A 26,561-nucleotide genomic window follows, 5' to 3' on the forward strand; every position below is an offset into this window, starting at 1 on the left:
GCATTTTTTCTTCTTTTAGTAATCATAAAATTAATTTGTATTTTTTGCTTCTGTAACTTACATTTTTTTTTTTCCATTTTTGCTCTTTTCTTACAGAAATCCTGCATGTCAACCGAAAATTACTTGTGTGGAGAAAGCAACATGATATGCTAAAAGAAATCACGACATGTACAAGTTTTCTTTCTAAAAGTTCACGTCAGAATCCACGTCCGTGACAGCTAACCATAAGCCCATTCTACCAGAAACATACATGAAGCATTTGGGATGCCGGAAGGATTATTTGCAGGTATGCATCAACAAGTCATACAACGAGAGAGTCTAATGTAGATTATGGAACAAAAAAATGGACGAGACAGAGGGGGTTTGTCGCGAGTTGGTTAAAGTTTAAAGCCCGGAAATTTCTGAAAATAGAGCCACATGTCTCAAAGAAACGTCAACAAAAAAGAAAATTTCCAAAAGGCTAGAAGTCCAAATGAACTTATAAAAATTCGTAATTAATGATACAGCTTCGTAACTAATCTACTTCATTAATTCATAAGCAGACGGCACATCATGCAAAGGGTGCCCTTTCATATTTCGTTCAATTATCCTCCTTGCAAGAGAAACTTGCTTACCAACAGCAAACACAAAGGCCTTCCCCTTGCCTCCAGCACCTCTGGCTGTTCTTCCAACACGACGCACATATTCACTAGGGTCCCGGGGAAAATCAAAGAGCACTACATGATCTACACCTGCAAAGTCAATTCCTCTGGAAGCTCTGCAAACCATGGCAAAAGGAGTTGATGGATAAAGAATATTATAATCGAATAAAATTTGATGATAAATTATGATGTAGCTATCATTGATATGAATGTCTATTGTGATTTAGTTTTAGGAAAGATTCTCAACCAAATTTTCACAACATATTCTCACCTATATGAAGAAATAATGATTGTGACCAAACTAAGAGATATTAAAAGAATTTTAACCATCTAGAGGTATCTAAGTGGATATAAGCTTTGTAAGTGAACCATATGAATCTCATTTTGTGTTGCGTACTCTATCCAATATATTTACACCTACTAAAAATTCCAACACCGCATTCGGAGCAAGAATCCTGATCTAGGATTGCCAATCTCATGCTACATAAAAATCTTTAGTGCAGGATTTCATAACGAATTTGTTGTGTTGTAAGTTGAATACTTTAATTCAGATTTCCTGAACAACTTGAAGGGAGTTTTAGATATCAACGATTATATTATAGAATCACATAAGATATTATTATGAGTTTAATACATCTTTTACATGATTTTATTGTTATTTAGTCACAATATTTTATTCTACCATCACAATCTATTTTCACCTATATAAGATGACGATCATAATTTAAAATAAAAGAGATCAATATAGTTTTAACACAATGGTCCACAGGTCATAATATAGACCTTTATGAACAAACCACAGAACATCTGTTATGTTGCATGCAAGCTCACTTCAATAAATCCAAATTTCTATCACCGTTTAAAATCTCAAGGAAATCAATTTTGTTAGGGTTAATTTCACTTAACCTTCATGTGTTATACCTCATAATACAAGATGGTTAAGTATGTGTTACATATAGATAGAGGAGTTAACCTTCTATGTAGAGGACTTAACCTTCATGTGTTATACCTAGTAATACAAGAGGGTTAAGTATGTGTTGCATATAGATAGAGGACTTAACCTTCTATGAAGAGGACTTAACCTTCATGTGTTATACATTTGTAATACAAGAGGGTTAAGTATGTGTTGCAAATAGATAGAGGAGGCAAATGATGCAATTAAAAGCATAAGAGAGGTTAAGCTGGGTTGAGGAATAATTTCAAGGGAATTAAGTGGATTCAACTCATATTTTCAATTAACTTCATCTATTTGTTATGGTTATGGGAGAACTAAAAATATCTCCACAGCAAAAATGGTACAGTACAACAAAAGAGAGAGTGGGATATTACCTAAGGAAGAAAAAAAACAAAAAACATACCTATCAGTGCAAACCAAGAACATGGAAATGTTCTCTGATGGAGAGCTACGAAATTCTTTTATGTTCGCAAGTCTTGACTCTTGTTCTAAAGCAGAATGGAATGGCAAAACTTTCGAGCAGATTTCTTTTCGATCAAAGCGTTTTAAAGCGTTTTCAACTTTTCTGCACGTTTCTATCTGCAATTGGTAAATGCAACAACTATGTCAGTAATAATAATCTATCAGAAACACAATAAAAAAGAGATAGTCAAACAATTTTGGCCATATTATCTTGCTGATGACCTTGTTGCAGAATATAATTGTCTTTGTCACTGGACTTTGTTCAACAATCCGCAGAAGGGCGTTTTTCTTGTTCTGGAAAGCTGTATCAGGAGTTCTTTCCATTTTGTCATCTCCACTGCAATCCATGAGGATCTAGACATTATACACAAAAACTCTGTTGAAAGACACATTTATTGCCCAAAACAGGAATAAATTATATTGTAAAATCCCATTGTGTAATTGTAAATAATACTTTAGCTGTGCAGACTAATAATGAGAGCTAATTGTGGGACAAGATAAATATAAACATGAGCTGGAATTGAACAAAGAAATAAGACTAAAAAGAATAATACAAATCTATACAGCTAATTTTGGGATATTGATTTTAAACTAGTAACACATTGCAACTATACTTCTGTAGTAAATCTTTAGCATAAAAAATGAATCACAAAAGAGGGACTGATGCTTGGCACCTAGATGCCATCCCGTTGGAAGAACTGACTCGAACCCAAATTATATTCATTTATGAGAGTGATTTTTGTAGAAGAATATTAGTTTTATGATTTAAATTTGATTCAGATTTAGATTGATTTAGATTTGATTTTGGTTATTTTGTTTCCTTATTTTGTGCTATTTTGTTTCCTTAGTTGATGGGATCACATCAACTATATATTTGGACTGCATATTGTTATGGGAATAAGAAGAAAAAGTCTGTATTTCTTCATAGTGTCAGAGCCGATCTCGGTACCCTAGCCGTCCCTAGCCTCCTCTTTCACTCCCATTCATCCGGCAGTCCTCATTCCTCATTCGTCCGGCCATACTCATGACTAAATACGGCATGACATCAAATACATCTTCCTCGGAAGTCACTTCCTCCGAAGTCAATTCCCCAATCTCCTCCATCCTTGACTTCTCCTCTAATATTGTTACAAACCACAAACTCCATGGCCAGAATTATCTTCAATGGTCACAGTCTGTGTTCATGTATATTTGCGGTAGAGGGAAGGATGGACATCTCACGGGTGAAACCGCAGCTCCGCAGACTACGTATCCCAAACACCGATCCTGGAAGATTGATGATCACCTTGTTATGTCTTGGCTGATAAATTCCACGACTACTGAAGTTGGAGAAAATTTCCTAGTTCACGAAACAGCCAAGGACATATGGGAAGCGGCAATTGAAACATACTAAAGCACAGAAAATACCTCTGAACTACTTGAGGTTGAGACGAGACTATATGATCTTAAACAAGGGGATATGAGCGTTACTCAGTACTTTAACACTCTCACACGCTTCTGGTTGCAACTAGACCTATACGAAGTATATTCTTGGAAGTGTGTTGATGATTCTGCATTGTATAAGAAGATAGTTGAGCAGAAAAGGACAGTTCGATTTCTCCTTGGCCTAAATAGGGACCTAGATGAAGTCAGAGGGAGAGTCATGGGAATCAAGCCCTTTCCTAACCTTAGAGAGGTATTTGCAGAAGTTAGGAGAGAGTAAAGTAGGAAAAGGTTGATGTTGACAGAAAGTATACTCGGAGTGGAAGGCTCGGCTTTATTCACCCACAACTCCTCTCAAACCATTAGGTCTGACAAAGGACGGACCTGGTGTGACCATTGCAAGAAACTGGGTCATGTCAAGGCTACTTGCTGGAAATTACACGGCAAACCAGTAGATTGGAAGCCATCCAACACTCGGGTTGAGAGAGAAACCCGTGCAAATAATGCTACTACCACAGAGATTAGTACTGAGGGTAGTCCTTTCACCAAAGTGCAAATAGAGACATTGCAAAAAATGCTAAATCAAACATCGAGCCCCGGACAATCATCCCACGTACTTGCCGAGTCGCACATAGTGCTTCTTGCACACCAAGGTATCATGTCCTATGCTCATATTGTAAAAAAATCAATCATTACAGCCATGGATAATCGACTCAGGGGCCTCAGATCACATGATTGGAGACTCCAGCCTCCTAAAAAATTATCAGCCGTGCACGAATAATTCTGGAGTATGAATAGCTGATGGCTCTTTATCACCTGTTGCAGGAATAGGATCAATTCATTGACAAGGGACCCTCGACTTTCTTATGTTCTTCATGTTCCAAAATTGAATTGTAATTTGATTTCTATCAGTCGACTTACATGGGATTTTAACTGTGTGACTAAATTTCATTCCAATCTTTGTGATTTTCAGGCAGTGGATTCGGGAAAGGTGATTAGCAGTGCTGAGATGCATGATGGCCTGTGTTTACTCAAAGAACTAATCTCCTCATTAGACAAGTTCACTCACCAGACCTTGGTCAGTTGGTCCTACATCAAATTCAGTCAAGTGTTTCCCAAATTCTGTGTCTTTTTCTAATTTAGCGTCTGTTGAAAGCCAAGTTATGTTATGGCATCTTCGCTTTGGTCATCCTAACTTTGATTATATAGGAAAGTTGTTTCCTCATCTATTCATTAATAAAAGTTCAAGCGCTTACCAATGTGAAATTCGTCAACTTGCCAAACATACAAGAAGTATATCCGAGCTTACAATACAAACCTTCATCTCCATTCTCTATAATTCATAGTGATATCTGGGGACCCCCCACGCATCAAGAATATTAATGGGGCTAGGTGGTTTGTTACATTCATAGATGATCACACAAGAATTACTTGGACCTTTCTCATGGAGGAAAAATCAGAAACATCCATGATCTTCCAAACCTTTCACTCCATGATATCCACCCAATTCCAAAGCAAGATCAAAGTCCTTAAGACAGATAATGCTAAGGATTACTTCAACTCTGTCCTTGGATCGTGGCAGAAAGGAAAAATAGACACTTACTCGAAGTTGCCCGTGCTATCTTGTTCACCAACAATGTCCCTAAGTATTTATGGGGAGAAGCCATTCTTACTGCAACGTACCTCATCAATAGGATGCCAAGCCGAGTCTTAAAATTTCAAACCCCACGTAAGACACTTCTCAATGTCTATCCTCACATTCAGTCCTTTTCTTCATATTTACCACTCAAAGATTTTGGATGTTCATTTGTTTATATCCACCAACATTATCGTACTAAATTAGATCCAAGATCTCTAAATTGTATATTTATTGGATACTCCTCCAACCAAAAAGGTTACAAGTGTTAGTCTCCAATCACTCGAAGAGTATACAACACCATGAATGTAACATTCTTTGAACATCAGCCCTACTTCTCCAAATCCAACTTTAAGGGGGGGAAACCGGACGTCAGATCTCTTCTCAGATACCAATGATGTATCAGTCCAACAAATACCTAATCCTGTGTACCTTCTCGAGCCTGAAATAGTTCCAACACCAGCCCAACAGATATCTACTTCTGTGTCCATCCCCAGGCCTGAAATAGTTCCAACCTTGGCTACTCCTACTACTGAAAGAGCTCCACTTAATTTAAAACAACCACAAGTCGACACTCACAACTCCGAACTACGTGTCTATAGAAGGAGAAAAAACATCCAGCATATACAGGACATCATTACAACTTAGAACTCTCAATCATCAGCACCAGACTCTCCTGCCCATGATGATTATATGATTGATGATTTGGATCAGCCAATTGCCCATCGGAAAGGTGTTAGAGGGTGCACTAATCATCCTATTGAGAAGCATATAGCCTATGGGAAGTTGCTGCCGACATACCAAAAGTTTGTTTTAACCCTTGACAGTATACAGGTGCCTAATTCTGTACAAGAAGCTCTAAGGATTCCAGCATGGAAAAAGGTAGTTGAAGAGGAGTTTCAGGCTTTAGAAATGAACAATACATGGACTCTTGTAGAGCTACCACATGGCAAAAACCCAGTTGGTTGTAAGTGGGTATTCACAGTAAAATACAAGGCAGATGGCAGTGTTGAAAGATTCAAGACTATACTAGCGGCCAAAGGTTTCACGCAGTCATATGGGATTGATTACCAGGAGACATTTGCTCCAGTTGCCAAACTCAACACAGTTCGAGTTTTACTCTCTCTTGCAGTGAATCTAGATTGGCCTCTTCACCAACTTGATTTAAAAAATGCCTTCATGAATTGGGAGTTAGAAGAAGAAGTTTATGTGACTATCCCTCCAGGAATGGAAGCCAAGCCAAACAGCAGGTTAGTATGTAAACTTAAGAAGTCCCTGTATGGCCTGAAGCAGTCACCACGAGCTTGGTTTGATAGGTTTGCTAAGGCTGTGATCGCTAATGAGTACCACTAGTGTCAGGCAGATCATACACTGTTCGTAAAAAGTAAACCAGGAGGGAAAATTGCCATTCTCATAGTATATGTTGATGATATCATACTGACAGGAGATGATTCAGAGGAAATTATCAGTCTCAAAAATATGTTGGCTGCAGAGTTTGAAATCAAGGACCTTGGGATCATAAAGTATTTTCTAGGAATGGAAGTGGCTCGGTCCGAAGAAGGAATTATCATATCTCAGAGGAAATATATACTAGATTTGTTAAGTGAAACAGGTTTGCTTGGATGCAAACCTATGGACACGCCTATGGATCCTAATAAGAAGATGATCAGGAGTGGGGACAACAACCTCGTGGATAAAGAAAGGTATCAGAGACTAGTTGGTAAGCTCATCTATCTATCTCATACTAGACCTGACATTGCATACTCTGTCTCATACTAGACCTGACATTGCATACTCTGTTAGTCTAGTCAGTCAACACATGAATGATCCAAATGAAGATCATATGGAAGCAGTGATTCGAATATTGAAATACCTGAAGATGACTCTGGGACACGATCTTCTGTTCAGAAAGTCTAAAAATCGGGATGTAGAAATCTACACTGATGCTAGTTGGGCTGGAGAACTAACATATAGAAGATCAATCACTGGTTATTGTTCATATGTTTGGGGTAATATTGTGACGTAGAGAAGCAAAAAGCAAGCTATTATTTCTCGCAGTAGTGCTGAATCAGAGTACCGTGCCTTGGCGTTAGGAATTTGTGAAGGAATGTGGATTCAAAGGCTATTAAAAGAGCTCAAAGTTCAGACACAAGACAAAGTAAAGATGTTTAGTGACAGTCAAGCTGCAATCAGCATAGCCAAGAATCTCGTTCATCATGACAGAACTAAACATATTAAGATCGATAGACATTTCATATCAGAAAAGGTGAACAAATGAATTGTTCAACTCAGTTATATTCCAACACGACAGCAGATTGTTGATGTTCTCACCAAAGCACTTCCAAGAGCTGCTTTCGATAAATTAAACTCCAAGCTTGGTTTGCATAATATATACAACACAGCTTGAGGGAGAGTGTAGAAGAATATTCTATTTAAGATTTAGATTTGATTAAGATTTAGATTTGATTTGATTAGATTAGATTTAGATTGATTTGATTTGTTTATATTTAGATTTGATTTTGGTTATTCTGTTTCCTTATTCTGTGCTATTTTGTTTCCTTAGTTGATGGGATGACATCAACTATATATTTGGACTGCATATTGTTATGGGAATAAGAAGAAAAAGTCTGTATTTCTTCAATTTTAATTTAAAACACATGCCTAAATGATATAATACGCAGAAACGTTTTCTACTCCAACATCAAGAATAATATGAAAGTACAAGTGGCTTAACAAGTAAAGAACTAAAGTGTAGTGCCCAAATTTAATCCACGTATAACCCATGCATTCATTTAATTATTTAATCATTTAAATTAATTTTAAATGAGTTTTAGCGATGTATGATTTATTTAAATGCATTATTCTAAATTATTTATGTTTAGGTGATGCACGTTAAAATGTCTTTCGAGTTTCATGTTTCAGGCGATCATTCGAGGCGGGATTGAGGAAAAGACCCGGTGACGGTTTGTGGCAATTTAAGATGTGGTATTTTATTTTAAGTTGAGAATGGGGCGTTTTAAATAATTTATTAAGTTGTTAGTATTTTTAAAGCTTTAATAATGTATTGAGTGAATTAAAGTTTGAAACCTTTAAAATTAGTGTGTAGATATTTTAATTGTAGAGTTTGATTTAATTAATGTGTGTTAACTCTTATTAGTATTTTAAATAGTTTATTTAGCTAGAGTTTCTCCTAATTAAAACACACACACACACTTTACACACACTCACACACACTTACACGTTTTTACACACACTAACCACACACACTCACCTTAAGTTTCAATTTTATTATTTTAAGGAGAGAAAACCTAGGGTTCTTACTCCTTCAAGCAGCCGCCCCCTTCCCTCTTCGATTTCCAGCAACTTTTCGTGTGTTTCCTTTGAAGATTTTAGCGCCACGTTCGTCCCGGATCAACCTCGCTTCCATCTCCGCTTCGGTGTCGTCATACGGTATTTTTAAATATCAAAAGGCACGTATAATCTGTTCTTTCTGCATCGATCTTGTCATAGTATGCGTCGTGTTATTTTATGCGTGAAAATCCATGTGTGACGTTCGTCGTTTGAGCGGAAAATGGTTTGAATGCGTTTGAAATACTTTTTAGATCTGAAATCTCGTAATTTGTTGTTCTGATGAAAACTGCGATTTTTCTGTCGGGATTTTGAGAAAACTTTCAACTAGAAAATTGTAGAATTTTTCGATACCTTCGATTTGATATAAAATTCGAGATTTTTGGATGAAAATTGAGTGAGTTATGATGCTTTTCGTGGGACTGCTCAAACGGTGACTTTTACGAAAATTGTATTTCTCTAAGTTTTTGTTGCAGGCTTCGTTGGAGATCGACGGACGATCGTTGTTGCACCTAGGTATGATCATTATGTTGTTGAGTCGATGTGTTGTATATCGTTTGGTGTCGATAGACACTCGAATGCATTAGAAGTCGTAGGAAAGAAATTTGCGTCAATTGCCACGTTTCGAATGGTATGTGTCGTAGGGTGATCGTCATCACTTTGGGGAATTGGTACGAATATGGTTTGGTGTCATAGCGTGCTAGGATGGGTCTCGGGGTGTCGTTTCATAGTCCGTGCAACCGGGTCTAGAAAGTTAAGAAAAGCATGTACAAGAATTTTCGTAAGTTCGCGATCACCAAGCCTACACGGACCCTTACACGGACCCTAGCACGGGGTCCGTGCCTTTGTTCTTCCGGAGTGCATTTTTTTTCCAGAGACTGCACGGACCCTGGCACGGACCCTGGCACGGGGTCCGTGTCCACCCTTTTCACGGAGTCTTTCACCCGAGTCTACACGGACCCCTACACGGAGGTAGGCACGGGGTCCGTGTTCCTCCTTTCTTCCGGACACTTCCTTTGCAGTAGGTAGACGGATCTGTACACGGGCCCGGGGTCTGGGTCCGTGTACTCACGTTTTTGGGGAAGATTTGTAAGCATTTGCGGGGTTTGATGTCATGGTTTAGTGCAAGGGTTATCAAGGTCGTGTCATGGGAAATGTTAGAGTGTCCTAAGTATGATTTCTACGTTTAAGTTATGCGAGTTAAGTATGCAAATTTCATGTTAGTGTGTGCAGCAACGGCCCCGATCGAAGTCCAATGAATCCCTCAACGCCAAGTAAGTATGTATGACGTGCAAAGAAAAATATGTTTAAGTTTTTGAGGTATGCTAATTGACTTGTGACCAAATTATGAATGGGTTTGGAAGTCGGTGAACGTGGCCGAGGACCTCTCCGCCCCGTTAAATTATAAACGGGTTAGATCGTGGTTGGAAAGCGTTAAATTATGAACGGGGACCAACCAGCCCGTTAAATTATGAACGGGGATCTCATGTATGCGACAGTGGATACGTCCCTGTCAGCCCAGTACTGTGGTGTGTCTGATCAGGCGTTTATTATGTATGGGTCACTTGCTTTGAAACATCCTCTATGCAAAATGAAGTCAAATATGTTTTAGTATGCTCAAGTATGCAGTTATGATCATGAAAGTTTCACGTTATGGCACGTCTATATATGTATGCAAGTTCAAGTTATTATGTAAGCTCAAGTTTCAAATTATGTACGTTCTATTTTTAAGATGCATGCGATTTTATTATGTAGTACTCGTTATCCCAGTTTATACGTGTTGAGTCTTTAGACTCACTAGACTTGGTCGATGCAGGTGACTATGTTGAGGAGACAGGAGGTGATGACCAAGGGGCAGGCTTGGGCTGAGTGGCAGGCTAGACCCGAGGACCGCAATATTTATGTTTTAATGCAAGTTTTAAATACTCTGATTTTTAAATATTTAGATGCGAAATATTTGGAGACAGTTTCTTTTAGCAAAATTTTATTGGTGACGGATGATTGTGAGATTTATTTTATGAATGTTGAGTGACGACCGTATGGATGTTTTTATTTAAGAAAATTTTTAATTTTTACGCAAATTTTAAGTATGAGAAGTACGGTTCGTTACAGTTGGTATCAGAGCAGTGTTCTTGTAAAGGGTCACGCCTACTGCCAGTCGCAAGAAGCTCACGAAGTCACACCTCAAGTCTGTAAGTTTAAAGTTTTGCATTATGTTATGTAGTAAGCATCAAGTTATGATTTCAGTATGTGCCTGTTTTAAGTTGATTTACGTGCATCATAAAATATTGATATGTGTTAATGCATATTGGGTTTACGTGTTGGGTGAATTATTGGAACAGTATGCCTCCTAGACGTTTGGTTGACCGAGAAACAAGGGATGAGAACAGAGAGCACCGAGTAGAGGACAGGGAACATCGAGATGAGGAGAGGGCCAATCCTCCACCACCTCCACCACCAGATATGCAGGCTCAGATGCTTGCTGGAATGACGCAGTTCTTCGCACAGTTTGCGGGGAACCAGGCAGCAGCAATGGGTGCAGGGGCGAGGCCCCAACCAGAGGCAGTATACGAGAGGTTCCGGAGGATGAGTCCGAAGGAGTTTTCGGGTACCACTGACCCGATGATAGCCGAGGGATGGATCAAGTCCATCGAAGTAATTTTCAACTTTATGGAGCTGACGGATGCCGACAGAGTCCGTTGTGCCACCTTCTTATTAACTGGAGACGCTAGGCTATGGTGGGAGAGTGCGTCAGTGGCAGTCAATTTACAGGTGCTGCCTTGGAATGGTTTTAAGGAGGTTTTCTACTCCAAGTACTTCACTGAGGAAGTACGAACCAGACTCACCAACAAGTTTATGACGCTGCGACAGGGGGACAGTAGCGTGGCAGAATTTGTTAGGAAGTTTGAGAGGGGATGTCACTTCGTGCCCCTCATTGCTAATGATGTCCAGGCGAAGTTGAGGCACTTCTTAAATGGTTTGCGGCCGATCTTGCGCCGTGACGTGAGGGTAGCTGGCCCTACTTCTTATGCAGTTGCTGTCTCTAGAGCTCTGGCTGCAGAGCAAGACCAGCGGGATATTGAGGCGGACAGGCAGGGCAAGAGGCCCTATCAGGCTCCACCGCAGCCACACCATCAGCAGCAGAATCAGCGACCCCACTTTAAGAAACCGTACCAGGGGCCGCCAGGAAAGAAACTTTTTCAGGGACCGCCGAAGGGCAAGGGTCCTGTCCAGCAGCAGGGGGCGCCGCAGAGGCCCGTTGTTTACCCAGTGTGCCAGAAGTGCAACCGCTAGCATCCCGGACAGTGCCTATGGGGATCCGGGAAATGTTTTAAATGTGGGGCTACAGATCACGTGCTGAAAGAGTGCCCACAGTGGAAGCAACCAACCCAGGGCAGGGTATTCGCCATGCATGCTCAGGAGGCGAACCCAGACACTACTCTACTGACTGGTAACCTTTCCTATCTAAGCTCAGTATTAAATTCCTTGCATTGCCTGTTTAATTTTAATTGGGATTACCAGTGTTTTAGTTGGATTATTGGGCGTCTTTTGTTGCTTAAGGTTTATGGTAGAATAATTGGGTTATAAGTCAGTTTGTTGTGCTAACGCATCTCAGGGAACATTTTTATTAAGAGATTATCCACAACTGCACTGTTAGACTCAGGAGCCACTCACTCCTTCATATCAGAAACATTTGCTAATCATTTGGACCTCAAGTCCATCGGCCTAGACGTGAACTTTTCGGTGGCAGTCCCGTCAGGGGAAGAACTGTTAGCTACCAGTGTGATCAGAGACATTGATCTAGAACTACATGGCCACCTGGTATACGCAGATTTAATTCTATTGCCGATGCCAGAATTCGACATTATCTTGGACATGGACTGGCTGACTAAGAACAGAGTTCTTATCGACTTTCAGAAGCGATCAGTACTAGTCAGACCATTGGGTATGGAGCAGTTTCTTTTTTGGCCAGATAGATGGAGAAGCTTCCCTCGCATGATTTCGTGCATGCAGGCGAGGAGACTGATTTCCAAGGGCTGCCAGGCCTTCTTGGCGAGTATTATTTCAGCACCGGATGTGACCACTCCATCTTTATCAGAGGTACCAGTAGTCAAAGACTTTCCATACGTCTTTCCTGATGATGTCACCGGCCTTCCACCAGAGAGAGAGGTGGAGTTTTCAATCGATCTCGTGCCGGGCACAGCGCCAATCTCTAAGGCGCCATACAGATTAGCTCCAGCTGAGATGTTAGAGCTCAAGCAACAGATTCAGTAGCTCCTCGACAAAGGATTTATCCGCCCTAGTTTCTCACCGTGGGGCGCACCAGTGCTCTTTGTAAAGAAGAAGGATGAGAGTATGAGGCTGTGCATCGATTACCGTGAGCTGAACAAGGTAACGATCAAGAATAAATACCCGTTGCCTAGAATCGAAGACTTGTTCGATCAGTTGCAGGGAGCTACCGTGTTCTCTAAGATAGATCTTCGATCAGGGTATCACCAGCTGAAGGTTAAGGATGCAGATGTTCACAAGACGGCCTTCAGGACCAGGTATGGGCATTTCGAGTTCTTAGTAATGCCATTCGGTCTGACGAATGCTCCAGCAATTTTCATGGACCTCATGAATCGAGTATTTCAGCCCTACCTCGATCAGTTCGTCATAGTGTTTATTGACGACATTCTCATATACTCGAAGAGCCATGAGGAGCATAACCAGCATTTGAGGACAGTTTTACAGACCTTACAGAGCCGTAAGTTGTTTGCAAAGTTCAGTAAGTGTGAATTTTGGCTGCAGAAAGTTGCATTTTTGGGGCATATAGTATCTAGCAGTGGCATTGAGGTGGATCCAGCGAAGGTAGCAGCCGTTAAGGAATGGGTTGAGCCAAAGAACGCATCAGAAATCCGCAGCTTTTTGGGTTTAGCCGGTTACTACCGTAAGTTCATTAAGGGATTTTCGTCCATAGCAGTGCCTCTCACTTCACTTACCAAGAAAAATGCTAAGTTCGTGTGGAGTGAGGAATGCCAGAAGAGCTTCGACACCTTGAAGCAAGCTCTTATTTCAGCGCCAGTGCTAGCCATGCCGACAGGGCAAGGTGAGTTTGTGCTTTATACCGATGCATCTAAGCTCGGATTAGGCGCAGTGTTGATGCAGCAAGGTCGGGTCATAGGTTATGCTTCCAGACAGTTAAAGGTGCACGAGAAGAACTACCCGACGCACGATCTTGAGTTAGCCGCCGTCGTCTTCGCACTGAAAATTTGGAGACACTATCTATACGGCGAGAAATGTCAGATATTCACCGACCACAAGAGTCTCAAATACTTCTTCACGCAGAAAGAGTTGAATATGAGACAGAGACGGTGGTTAGAACTTGTGAAAGATTATGATTGCGAGATTAGCTACCACCCGGGGAAAGCTAATGTTGTCGCGGACGCCTTGAGCAGAAAGGGGGCAGTTGTAGCTCAGTTGTCAGTGCAGAAACCCCTTCAATCTGAGATTCAGAATTTCGGTCTAGAGATTTACCGTGAGGGCAGAGCCCCTAGACTGTCTAATATGACGGTCAAGTCTAATTTGCTAGATCGCATCCGGACAGGTCAGTCTTCAGATGAGCAGTTACAGAAATGGAGACTGAAAGACGAAGCCAAGGGCAGTGTGCTGTACACAGTTTCGGACGGCATGGTGAGATACAGAGGCAGAATGTGGGTGCCTAGTATTGGTTCGATCAGACGGGATATTTTGACAGAGGCACACGCATCTCCGTATTCCATTCACCCAGGAGGCACCAAGATGTACAAAGACCTACAGTTATTGTATTGGTGGCCAGGGATGAAGCGAGACATCCGCAGATTCGTATCAGAATGCCTCACTTGTCAGCAAGTAAAAGCTGAACACCAGAGACCAGCAGGGTTGGTTAAGTCACTCCCCATCCCCGAGTGGAAGTGGGAGAACATTACTATGGATTTCGTGGTTGGGTTGCCGAGATCAGTCAGAGGATCGAATTCTATTTGGGTTATAGTGGACCGACTCACTAAATCAGCGCATTTCCTACCGGTGAAGACGACTTTCTCCATGACGCAGTATGCGGAGCTCTATCTCAGGGAGATAGTTCGTTTACATGGATTTCCAGTATCGATTGTGTCCGACAGGGACCCAAGGTTTACGTCGTCCTTTTGGAAGAGCTTACATGCAGCCATGGGGACGAAGTTGCTTTTCAGTACAGCTTTTCACCCGCAGACAGATGGCCAGTCTGAGCGAGTGATTCAGGTTTTAGAGGATTTGCTAAGGGCGTGCATGATTGATTTTCAAGGAACTTGGGAGTCTAGACTACCTCTAGTGGAGTTCACATACAACAATAGCTTCCAATCATCTATTGGAATGGCTCCCTATGAGGCGTTGTATGGGAGGAAGTGCAGATCACCAGTTCATTGGGATGAGGTTGGTGAGAGAGCAGAGCTTGGGCCAGAAACAGTTCAGCAGACCGCAGACGTGGTGGTCAAGATTCGTGAGAGAATGAAGACTGCCCAAAGCCGTCAAAAGAGCTATGCCGATAAGAGGAGGAGAGATCTCGAATTTGCCGTTGGTGATCACGTATTCGTCAAGATAGCACCTATGAAGGGTGTTATGAGATTTGGAAAACGAGGCAAACTGAGTCCGAGATTCATTGGGCCGTTCGAAATTTTGGACAGAGTTGGGACACTAGCCTATCGTGTTGCCCTTCCGCCGAATCTGGCCGGGGTGCACAATGTGTTCCATGTCTCGATGCTGAGAAAATATTTGGCTAATCCTTCTCATGTTCTGAGTTATGAGCCGCTACAGTTGACTCCAGACCTGTCTTATGAGGAGAAACCAGTCCAAATCCTAGACAGACAGGAGCGCAGGCTTCGGAACAAGACGACTAAGTTGGTCAAAGTTCAGTGGCTGAATCAATCAGTGGAGGAAGCCACTTGGGAATCAGAGGCAGATATGAGACTTCGCTACCCGGAGTTGCTCGGTAAGACTTAATTTCGAGGACGAAATTTTTATAAGTAAGGGAGGAACTGTAGTGCCCAAATTTAATACACGTATAACCCATGCATTCATTTAATTATTTAATCATTTAAATTAATTTTAAATGAGTTTTAGCGATGCATGATTTATTTAAATGCATTATTCTAAATTATTTATGTTTAGGTGATGCACGTTAAAATGTCTTTCGAGTTTCATGTTTCAGGCGATCATTCGAGGCGGGATTGAGGAAAAGACCCGGTGACGGTTTGTGGCAATTTAAGATGTGGTATTTTATTTTAAGTTGAGAATGGGGCGTTTTAAATAATTTATTAAGTTGTTAGTATTTTTAAAGCTTTAATAATGTATTGAGTGAATTAAAGTTTGAAACCTTTAAAATTAGTGTGTAGATATTTTAATTGTAGAGTTTGATTTAATTAATGTGTGTTAACTCTTATTAATATTTTAAATAGTTTATTTAGCTAGAGTTTCTCCTAATTAAAACACACACACACACTTTACACACACTCACACACACTTACACGTTTTTACACACACTAACCATACACACTCACCTTAAGTTTCAGTTTTATTATTTTAAGGAGAGAAAACCTAGGGTTCTTACTCCTTCAAGCAGCCGCCCCCTTCCCTCTTCGATTTCCAGCAACTTTTCGTGTGTTTCCTTTGAAGATTTTAGCGCCACGTTCGTCCCGGATCAACCTCGCTTCCATCTCCGCTTCGGTGTCGTCGTACGGTATTTTTAAATATCAAAAGGCACGTATAATCTGTTCTTTCTGCATCGATCTTGTCATAGTATGCGTCGTGTTATTTTATGCGTGAAAATCCATGTGTGACGTTCGTCGTTTGAGCGGAAAATGGTTTGAATGCGTTTGAAATACTTTTTAGATCTGAAATCTCGTAATTTGCTGTTCTGATGAAAACTGCGATTTTTCTGTCGGGATTTTGAGAAAACTTTCAACTAGAAAATTGTAGAATTTTTCGATACCTTCGATTTGATATAAAATTCGAGATTTTTGGATGAAAATTGAGTGAGTTATGATGCTTTTCGTGGGACTGCTCAAACGGTGACTTTTACGAAAATTGTATTTCTCTAAGTTTTGTTGCAGGCTTCGTTGGAGATCGACGGACGATTGTTGTTGCACCTAGGTATGATCATTATGTTGTTGAGTCGATGTGTTGTACATCGTTTGGTGTCGATAGACACTCGAATGCATTAGAAGTCGTAGGAAAGAAATTTGCGTCAATTGCCACGTTTCGAATGGTATGTGTCGTAGGGTGATCGTCATCACTTTGGGGAATTGGTACGAATATGGTTTGGTGTCATAGCGTGCTAGGATGGGTCTCGCGGTGTCGTTTCATAGTCCGTGCAACCGGGTCTAGAAAGTTAAGAAAAGCATGTAAAAGAATTTTCGTAAGTTCGCGATCACCGAGCCTACACGGACCCTAGCACGAGGTCCGTGCCTTTGTTCTTCCGGAGTGCATTTTTTTTCCAGAGTCTGCACGGACCCTGGCACGGGGTCCGTGTCCACCCTTTTCACGGAGTCTTTCACCCGAGTCTACACGGACCCCTACACGGAGGTAGGCACGGGGTCCGTGTTCCTCCTTTCTTCCGGACACTTCCTTTGCAGTAGGTAGACGGACCTGTACACGGGCCCGGGGTCTGGGTCCGTGTACTCACGTTTTTGGGGAAGATTTGTAAGCATTTGCGGGGTTTGATGTCATGGTTTAGTGCAAGGGTTATCAAGGTCGTGTCATGGGAAATGTTAGAGTGTCCTAAGTATGATTTCTACGTTTAAGTTATGCGAGTTAAGCATGCAAATTTCATGTTAGTGTGTGCAGCAACGGCCCCGATCGAAGTCCAATGAATCCCTCAACGCCAAGTAAGTATGTATGACGTGCAAAGAAAAATATGTTTAAGTTTTTGAGGTATGCTAATTGACTTGTGACCAAATTATGAATGGGTTTGGAAGTCGGTGAACGTGGCCGAGGACCTCTCTGCCCCGTTAAATTATGAACGGGTTAGATCGTGGTTGGAAAGCGTTAAATTATGAACGGGGACCAACCAGCCCGTTAAATTATGAACGGGGATCTCATGTATGCGACAGTGGATACGTCCCTGTCAGCCCAGTACTGTGGTGTGTCTGATCAGGCGTTTATTATGTATGGGTCACTTGCTTTGAAACATCCTCTATGCAAAATGAAGTCAAATATGTTTTAGTATGCTCAAGTATGCAGTTATGATCATGAAAGTTTCACGTTATGGCACGTCTATATATGTATGCAAGTTCAAGTTATTATGTAAGCTCAAGTTTCAAATTATGTACGTTCTATTTTTAAGATGCATGCGATTTTATTATGTAGTACTCGTTATCCCAGTTTATACGTGTTGAGTCTTTAGACTCACTAGACTTGGTCGATGCAGGTGACTATGTTGAGGAGACAGGAGGTGATGACCAAGGGGCAGGCTTGGGCTGAGTGGCAGGCTAGACCCGAGGACCGCAATATTTATGTTTTATGCAAGTTTTAAATACTCTGATTTTTAAATATTTAGATGCGAAATATTTGGAGACAGTTTCTTTTAGCAAAATTTTATTGGTGACGGATGATTGTGAGATTTATTTTATGAATGTTGAGTGACGACCGTATGGATGTTTTTATTTAAGAAAATTTTTAATTTTTCCGCAAATTTTAAGTATGAGAAGTACGGTTCGTTACACAAAGACCAAGTGTTTCTTGTCAAAGAAAAATCTCACAATCAATCATTTAATAATTTTCTATAAAAACCTGTTTCAAACTCAAACAGGAAGACAAAAATATCAAATTCTAGTATTCTACCTTATTTTGAAAGGGAATTTCACAAATACTGACCCAATGTAGACTTCATTATTCACAAAAAACCCATTAACTGAAAAATCATCCAATAATTTTTCTTTTCATATCCTTCTTCTAGATTCCATGTTAGAAATGAAAACATCCAATCACTTATTATTCACTTCACATTTATTCCTTTGCTTGGTAATTTGGTGGATTTTTCAAATAGAATTATGGCATATAGTGATTAGAAGCAAAGTATAATGCTTCATATCCTCGTTTGTTTCAATGAATACCATCATATGATGTCAATGAGAATAGAAAATATAGGTACCTCCTCCAGTCCAGGGCTCGTGCGATGAATACCAGGACCCATTACCACCTCACAATCTGGGAAAACTTCCACCAGTTTGTTATATATCTCCACAGGTAATGTTGCAGTCACAAATAAGTATTGGGATGTAACAGGTGCCGAGTTTACCAAACTTTGTAATGCAATCTCAAAGTCTTCATCATTATAAAGTATATCTACTTCGTCCAGTACAACACTGAAGCACATAATAAAAAAATAATCAGAACAAGCATATGCCAATAAAGAAAGTAATGACAAAAGTCAAAACACGATCGTTTGATAATCTCTTCACATTTCCCAGATGCACCAGGAAAAGCAAGAAAGAGAGAGGATATCAAAAATTTGAGGCAATGCTGCCTTAAAAACAAAAGAACACTTTACCTCAAAAAATAAAAAGAATCAAAACAACACTACTATCTCATTTTTCAAGACTCCTTTTCACATCTTCATCATAATTATTACCTTAAATTCAAGTTTTTATCATTTCACAAAATTACGATATTATTATATTACAGTATATTTTTACATTCCACGTACCATTAAAAGGCAAACTACAAGACAAAATCTTGCACAAATTGACTGCTACAATAAATTTGGTATTTTTCTAAAGCAAAACCAATTATACACTTCATTTTTCGATAAATTTTCAGGAAACTTCATTATTTTCAAAACAAACTCCTTCCAGAAACACGAAAAAGGAAACCAAACATGCCCGAAACGTTCTTGAAAACCCTAACTAGATGTTATGACCCCAGACTTATTGAGCCCAATTATTCCAGAATTAACAGGCCCAAAAGATGAAGGGATGGACAGGCCCCAAACCAAGATTGTAAACGTGTATGTTAGGAGAGGGAGGGGGAAAACACGTGAGGGAGGAATATATAAGAAGAGTGGGGTTGGGTAGAGAGAGGCATTCGGTTATACTTTCTGTTGAGTGAGTTACTAACAATCTGCTAAGGAGGGAGAGTGATAGTAGTAGAGTGATTAATGCTAGGTTGTTTATCTCAGTGGAATAAAATAGTAAGCTCTTTTTTTATTTGTTCATCAAAATATCTTAATCCCATTTTCATTTGTGAGGATCATAACATTGGTCCGACTTGCCAGATACGAAGGAGCGGCGGAATACAATGGTCAGCACTCGTTCGGGAGCCAAGATGGAGAGCATGGAAAAGGCGTTGATGGGGTTGCAAGACAACATGTCACAGGTGCAGGGTAGATTGGATAAGATCGATAAGGCTGTGGAGGGTTTACCGAGTTTGAGAGAAATGATGGAACAGATGATCAAGGGAAAGGGGGAAGTGGCTGCTATTAACAACGCAAGTCGATATCAGCAGGGTGTAGAAAGCGAGATGCACGAGAGGCATGAGAGCGTGGCGCGCTAAGAGTGACGATTTTAGCGGAAGAAGGAGAAGGCAGTGAGAGGGAGTGAGTCGAGATAGAGGAAAAAAGGAAGAGATGGTGCGGGAACCAGAGGAGACAGTGGAACCCAACGCTGCAGAGTGTTGGAGGTGGATTTGGGGCAATGCCAAATTCAAATTGAAGGGTATTTGTTTGAGTTAGGAAGAATTGATCTCATATTGGGAGTTGACCGGCTCCGTACATTGGGTGATGTGTTGTTGAATTGGGCTAAAATGGAGATGTGGTTTACATGGCGTGATCAAACAGTAATCTTAAAACGGGATTCATCCCTTAAGCAGATCCATGGTATCCTTCAAGGGAATTGCCAAGGTAAGTGAGGTGGAATTCTGTGGAGCAATGTTACTCAAGTGGAATGACAGTGGAGAGAAGAGGGGTGATGCAGACGGGAGGGAGAATGAGGAAGCAATGAACAACATTCTTGTTAAATAAGAGTGGATATTCCAGGAACCTCGTGAATTACCCCTTAGTAGGCGACAAGATCATGCCATAAGTATAAAAGATGGTTGTGGGCCAGTGTCAGTAAGACCATATTGATGGCTCATCATTCGAAGGATGAAATTGAATGTATGGTGGGAGAAATGCTCAAATCGACAGTGATACAAGTAAGAAAAATTCCATACTCGACCTCGGTTATACTAGCAAAATAGTCCAAGCCCCGTTATACTAGTAAAAAAAAAAAGAAGGGAGCTGCTTTTTGCATCGACTACTGAGCATTGAATGACATTACCATTGCTGATAAGTACCCAATACCAGTGGTTGAGGAGTTATTTGACGAGCTGCATGGAGCGACACATTTTACTAAGCTCGACCTCAAATCTGGATACCACCAGATTCGAGTTCAAGCTGCTGATATGAATAAAACAGCGTACAGGACACATGAAGGTCATTACGAGTTTATGGTCATGCACTTTGGTCTCAAAAACGCCCCGCCACCTTCCAAGAAACCATGAATGAGGTATTTCGCCCCTGCGAAAATTTGTATTGGTTTTCTTTTATGATGTTTTGAATTAGAGTAAGGATTGGGAGCAACATGTGTTGCATGTGGAAGTAGTGGTGGAATTATTACAGCGAAACAAGCTGGTTTTGAAAAAAAATCCAGTTCGGGTTGAGGCAGGTTGATTATTAGGGGCATATAAGGTTGATAGTGCGATACACTGGCCGCAGCCACAGAACACAAAAGGGTTGAGGGGATTTCTTGGGTTGACGAGATATTAAGGGAAATTCATCAAGGAGTACCGTAAGATTGTTAAACCACTCACCGAGCAATTGAAAAAGAATAGTTTTGGGTGGACTAACAAAGCCCAAAGAGCTTTCGAGGTGCTAAAACAGGCTCTTATTACTGTCCTCGTGCTGAGAATGCCCGATTTTACTGAAGAATTTGTGGTAGAATATGATGCTTCAGGGTGGGAGTAGGCAAGCCTATTGCTTTTTATAGTAAGGTATTGGCAGATCGAACATTATCCAAGTCTGAATATGAGAGAGAGTTAATGGCATTAGTGTTGGCAGTCCAACATTGGCGTCACTATCAATTGGTACATAAGTTTCTATGGGGGTAGAAGAGATTCGAGAGGCTGTGTACAATGACCCGAGGCTTAAAAAATCAAAGAAAAAGTGGGAATGGCTCAAGCCAGCAAAACTTACTCTCTAGTTAATGGATGATTGTTGTTTAAAGGAAGATTAGTAGTTCCTTGGACATTGCCGTGGGTTTTAAAGATGTTAATCGATTTCACAAAACTACTATTGGGGGACACTCGGGAGCCCTTCGGATGTAAACAACGATCGCAAGTAATTTCTTTTGTCCAGGGATGTAGAAAGATGTGTGTAAGTTTGTGTCCAAGTGTGGAGTGTGTCAAAGTGAATACCATTTAATCATGTTAAACTAGTGTTTAGGCTTGTTTGCGAAATAACAGACAAAAGTTCCAAAGTGCAGCGAAGATATCAATTAATCATGAAACAAGAAAGTTACTAAAAACTTAAACTTGAACCTTCTAAGATTGGTTAAGTGCAAAAACCCTTCCTTGATTAGAAACAAGAATCGACCTGGAGTTGCAATCAGAACGTCTAATTCCTGTCTAAGACCCTCCAACTGAGTCTTCTGCCGAAAACCGCCGGTGGCAACCATAGAACGGAATGGGACGCCGGCTTTTGACAATGATCGACAATTATTTAAAACCTGACATCCAAACGAGCATGATAAATAAAAGGACAAAGCCCAAAATGAGTAATGTCGAATTCTTAGAAGCACAAAAGCACCATTCTTAAATGAGAATCTAAAACCTTTGAGCTTCCATGATAACCTTTCAATATGCATTAGTAGTTAAAAGATAAGCAAATCTTTCACTTGTCCTATAATGCAAAAGTATCTTGCATTCCATTAGATACATTTACAGCTTTACTTACAGGTTTAAAGGAGTACATAGTGCATGGTGATCAGACGATGATAATGAAATATTAATGTCGAGTAAATTTTAATTGGCATTCATTTCTTGCAACGAACACACAGTATGCAAGTTACATGTAATTAAAAGAAACATTGTTTTATTAAGGGTTAAGTCTATTTTAGATTTAAGTTTAGCCAATGTCAAGATTATGCGGCAATTTGCATCAACATATATCATGTATAAAGGAACACGTGAATTTTGTCGTCGTCGAAAACAACATAGTCAACCGCAGAAGTGAAACAGAGATAGGAGATGTCAACAAATGGAAAACAGCATAAAATAATACAATATAACCTATCGCCTCTCCTAACATAGTTGGGAGTTCCTATTACTTGAGAAATTCATGGATTTTGGAAAAGGGAGAAGACACCTTTTCAATATTCATTAATTTAAAAAGAAAATGTGAAAGAAGTCCTATAAAACATTCTCACCTGAGAAGCCAACTCAGCGGTAGGGACCAATATAATGACTCGAGGCTTTTGCGAAGCTGGTTTCCCAAATCCTTCAAGTTCTTCTTGTCTAAGACGCTGAACTAGTGGTATAAGATATGCCAAAGTTTTCCCAGATCCACTTTGATCTGCCACTATACAACTCTTTCCCCCAATAACTTGTGTAAACGCCATAGCCTGCAATAGCATTTCTGCATCAAAAATATGTATGGCGCTTTCTCAAACTAAAATGTAGGATAGTGATATCATATATTTGCCAGTGAAGAAAATGAAAAATACATGTTCCCATTTGCCACTTTCATGTTCACACGAGTAGATCTATAAAACTCCATAAAATATTGCATCAAGCCACATAAAATAGTTTTAAGTAGGCACATCAATTATCAAGATCAAAGGATATCTATATTCCCTAGCATATGATGCATAATCATCTAGTTGACCTGACATACTCAGTCAAAACATACCAATGTATCCAAGATATGACATCATACCAATCTTATTAGAGAGGAAAAGAGAGTCCCGGTTTCACATTAGAATATAAGTACTTCGCACGGAAATGTGTCACGGGCAAGGACACATGGTAGAGTTACGAAAGTGACAGTTTCACATGAAAACACATACCAATGTATCCAAGATATGACATCATACCAATCTCATTAGAGAGGAAAAGAGAGTCCGGGTTCACATTAGAATATAAGAACTTCACACGGAAATGTGCCACGGGCGTGGATCCATGGTAGAGTAACGAAAGTGACAGTTTCACATGAAAATATAAGTGTGTTTATAAGTTAGCAAAAGTGGCTATGCTGGAGCATTACGCATTCACAGAGGTAGGTATACCACATTGCCTTCACGTAGCAATGATCGAAGACAATACTTTTGCATCACAGAATTATGTAAATTTCATTGAGGAATATTTCTTTAAGGCATGCATGACGATGTGAACAAGACAACAAAACGGAGGAACGTAATGATTGATGACCCAAAAACATGTCATTTTTCTGGGGATTATCGCAACTAGCCAGGTAAGGCTCAAAGAGGAGGTCTTAACAAGCTGTTCTGCACAAACTGCGGATATCATGAAAAAACATTTCAGGTTAGGTGGCCAAAAATTTGGAAAAAACAAAGATTGGTCTGGCAAACCTGAATATGTGAAGGGCGTACATACTGCAGATTCTTTAAAGATTCAATGATGGAATCACTATATCCAAGCTCCTTAAATGACAATCTGCTAAAAAAGTCATTACTGGCTTTTAAGTTTTGTTCTTTCTTCGAGATACCATAAACCTTTGACCTATAAACGTTGGCTGCTTCCACATTATGCCATCTTTTTGAGGATGTCATGGGAACTTTTGAAGAAAAAGCATCTCGTCTAGCAGAATGAAAACTGGAGCTGGAGGCCTTTGAAGTATCTCCTTTGATACCTCCAGTACTGGAATAACTTTGTTCATCCAACAAATTGGACTCTTCAGATAAAACATGTGGTACACGAGATGGAGTACTTTCTGCTTTCTGTTGATCACCTTCAAGCTCATTGTCTAGCTTCTTTTTCCTGTGGCTTTCTTTGACAAGATCTCTAATCCTTTGCACCTTCAGCCTCCCAAAACTCCTGTTTGTTACACCTTCATGTGCTGAGGAACCGAGAAATGCATACAGGTCACCACAAAAATTATTTTTTTCCATAATAAGATAGAAAATGACATAAAGATCAACTCATGTTCAGACCAAAAACTTTTCACAACCCAATTTTAAGGCCACATTTATATGCTACAAAGAGTGCACACTCTTTCAAAGCTAAATAAGGTAAGGTTGTTTTTGGATTGACGGATTTTGCCATGCCTTTAAAAATTATCCACTTTTACGGCAATACTTGTCAGTACACTACAAAGTTTCATACTGAATTATATACAACGAATTTCTATGCATCTTCTGCAAATTTAAGTTTGGTTATTCCATTTTGCTGAAACACTAGTTGTGCCCTTCACATAATGAAGCAAAACCACTGGATACAAACATGAATTTAAAGCCTATATAATACGCCCCAGTTTGTCCTCTAGAATTTTAAAAATAGAAACATTATCCAAGTTTAACTTAAATAATAATAAATAAAAAAAAACTTAAATCACCTAAATTTCCATTGCTCTCCGAAATAGTTTAATGTTACATCCACAAAAACATGAAATCGCAACTAAAAAAACCTCAGTAAGTTAACCATTTCAAAAAACAAAATGACGCATGAAATTAAAATTCAGAAGATGAACTACTCAATGTAATACAACCAAGACAACCACTGCACAATTAGGCAATCCATAGATAACAAGTGAATCATGGAAGATAATGAAAGACGAAAGAGAAGCAAAAAAATAATTTATAACCATAACCAAGTGATACTTGCGACGCAGCGTCGCAGACGATTCGAGCTCCACCGCGGCCGGAGAACACTGACACCGATGGATTGAGTACAGTTTGAAATTCCAGCAGACCTGCCATGGCTAATTTAGATAGGGAGACTTCCGTTGGAATATTAAATAAAATTAATTTATAAGTAAAAAATCTGTCATTTATAATGATTTTTTGTGGTAATTTAGGATATACCCAGCTTTTCATTTTTGGAATACGAATAATACAATAAGGTGTCCAATTTTTGTATTTTAACGAGACGCTTAAGTCAATCTTCATCTTTCAGCATATTTTCTTTTTGTTATTTGATCTTTATTTTGTAAATTCGAGTTCATTTGAGGTTACTCTACCAAATTATAGGTTTATTTTTAGAGAGATTTGGAGCTCATTGGAGCTCATTTGGTCGATTTGTTAAAATACAAATCTGATAATCTTTTCCCCTTTTTTCGGTGTTTGAACGTTGATTGTTAAAAATTTGATAGTGTTGTGTCTTTTATGTGTCATCTTCATTTGGATTTTACTGAAATTTCAAATTTTAGCTCAATATTTTGTTGGATCTGGTTTTCTACACGCCCAAACGCAGCGGAAGTTTTAAAATTTTTATTTTATTTTGAAAAACAAAATAATTTTGCTTTAGGCGCTCGTATGATTTAACAAAACAAACATAGGATGTTAGAAATTATACCTTTGTGAATTTAATTCACTAGGACGTCAACCGATCCGGTATTACAGATCTGGCTCTTGATGATTCCCTACGAACTTTCTTCAAAGAAATCCTCCTATCAAGTCCACGACTAGATAGTATGTTCCTCTTCTAATTTGCACTAGAAAAAAACATAAGATGTTTCACGTAGGAGAAGAAAAATTGAGAGAAGGCACAATATTTCTTTTTCAAAACCAAGTGGCCGAATTATTCTTTTCTTTTGAGTGGAGGCTCACGTAAAAATGAGGTGGTGGGGCTAGGGTTTTTGACTTTATATGTGTATTTATAATTAAATTAAACCTTAATTACATAATTAACATTAATAAGCTTGATTTAATTAATTGGGCTAGTTCAACTAGTTTAATTAATTTAATCAAAGTCCATTAAAACTTTAATTATTTAATATGTTGGACTTGTACCCCTACAATTCCATTAAACATATTATCCATCATATTTAATTTATTAATTAATCAACTCAACTTTTGAGCTTAATAAATTAAATACATTATAAATTCAACATTTG

General features: G+C 39.6%; 1 protein-coding gene across 2 annotated transcripts; it reads right to left on the bottom strand.

Annotated features, from left to right (window-relative positions):
• Positions 1 to 398: 398 nt before the first annotated feature.
• LOC140814506 (DEAD-box ATP-dependent RNA helicase 50) lies at positions 399 to 25,509 on the bottom strand. Of its 2 annotated transcripts, none has more exons than XM_073173519.1 (8): positions 25,311 to 25,509; positions 24,079 to 24,566; positions 22,918 to 23,112; positions 22,031 to 22,218; positions 18,609 to 18,822; positions 2,281 to 2,412; positions 2,000 to 2,175; positions 399 to 757 (listed from the first exon to the last, which is right to left on the bottom strand). In XM_073173519.1, exons 1-8 carry the CDS (start codon positions 25,423 to 25,425, stop codon positions 520 to 522), a joined length of 1,746 nt encoding a protein of 581 aa, XP_073029620.1. In that variant the 5' UTR covers positions 25,426 to 25,509; the 3' UTR covers positions 399 to 519. The 2 variants fall into 2 exon arrangements, with proteins under 2 accessions (XP_073029620.1, XP_073029621.1); XM_073173520.1 differs by having other exon boundaries at positions 25,317 to 25,507.
• Positions 25,510 to 26,561: the final 1,052 nt, after the last annotated feature.

The sequence above is a fragment of the Primulina eburnea genome, chromosome 15, assembly GCF_022965805.1.
Source record: "Primulina eburnea isolate SZY01 chromosome 15, ASM2296580v1, whole genome shotgun sequence".
NCBI classification, from domain to species: domain Eukaryota; kingdom Viridiplantae; phylum Streptophyta; class Magnoliopsida; order Lamiales; family Gesneriaceae; genus Primulina; species Primulina eburnea.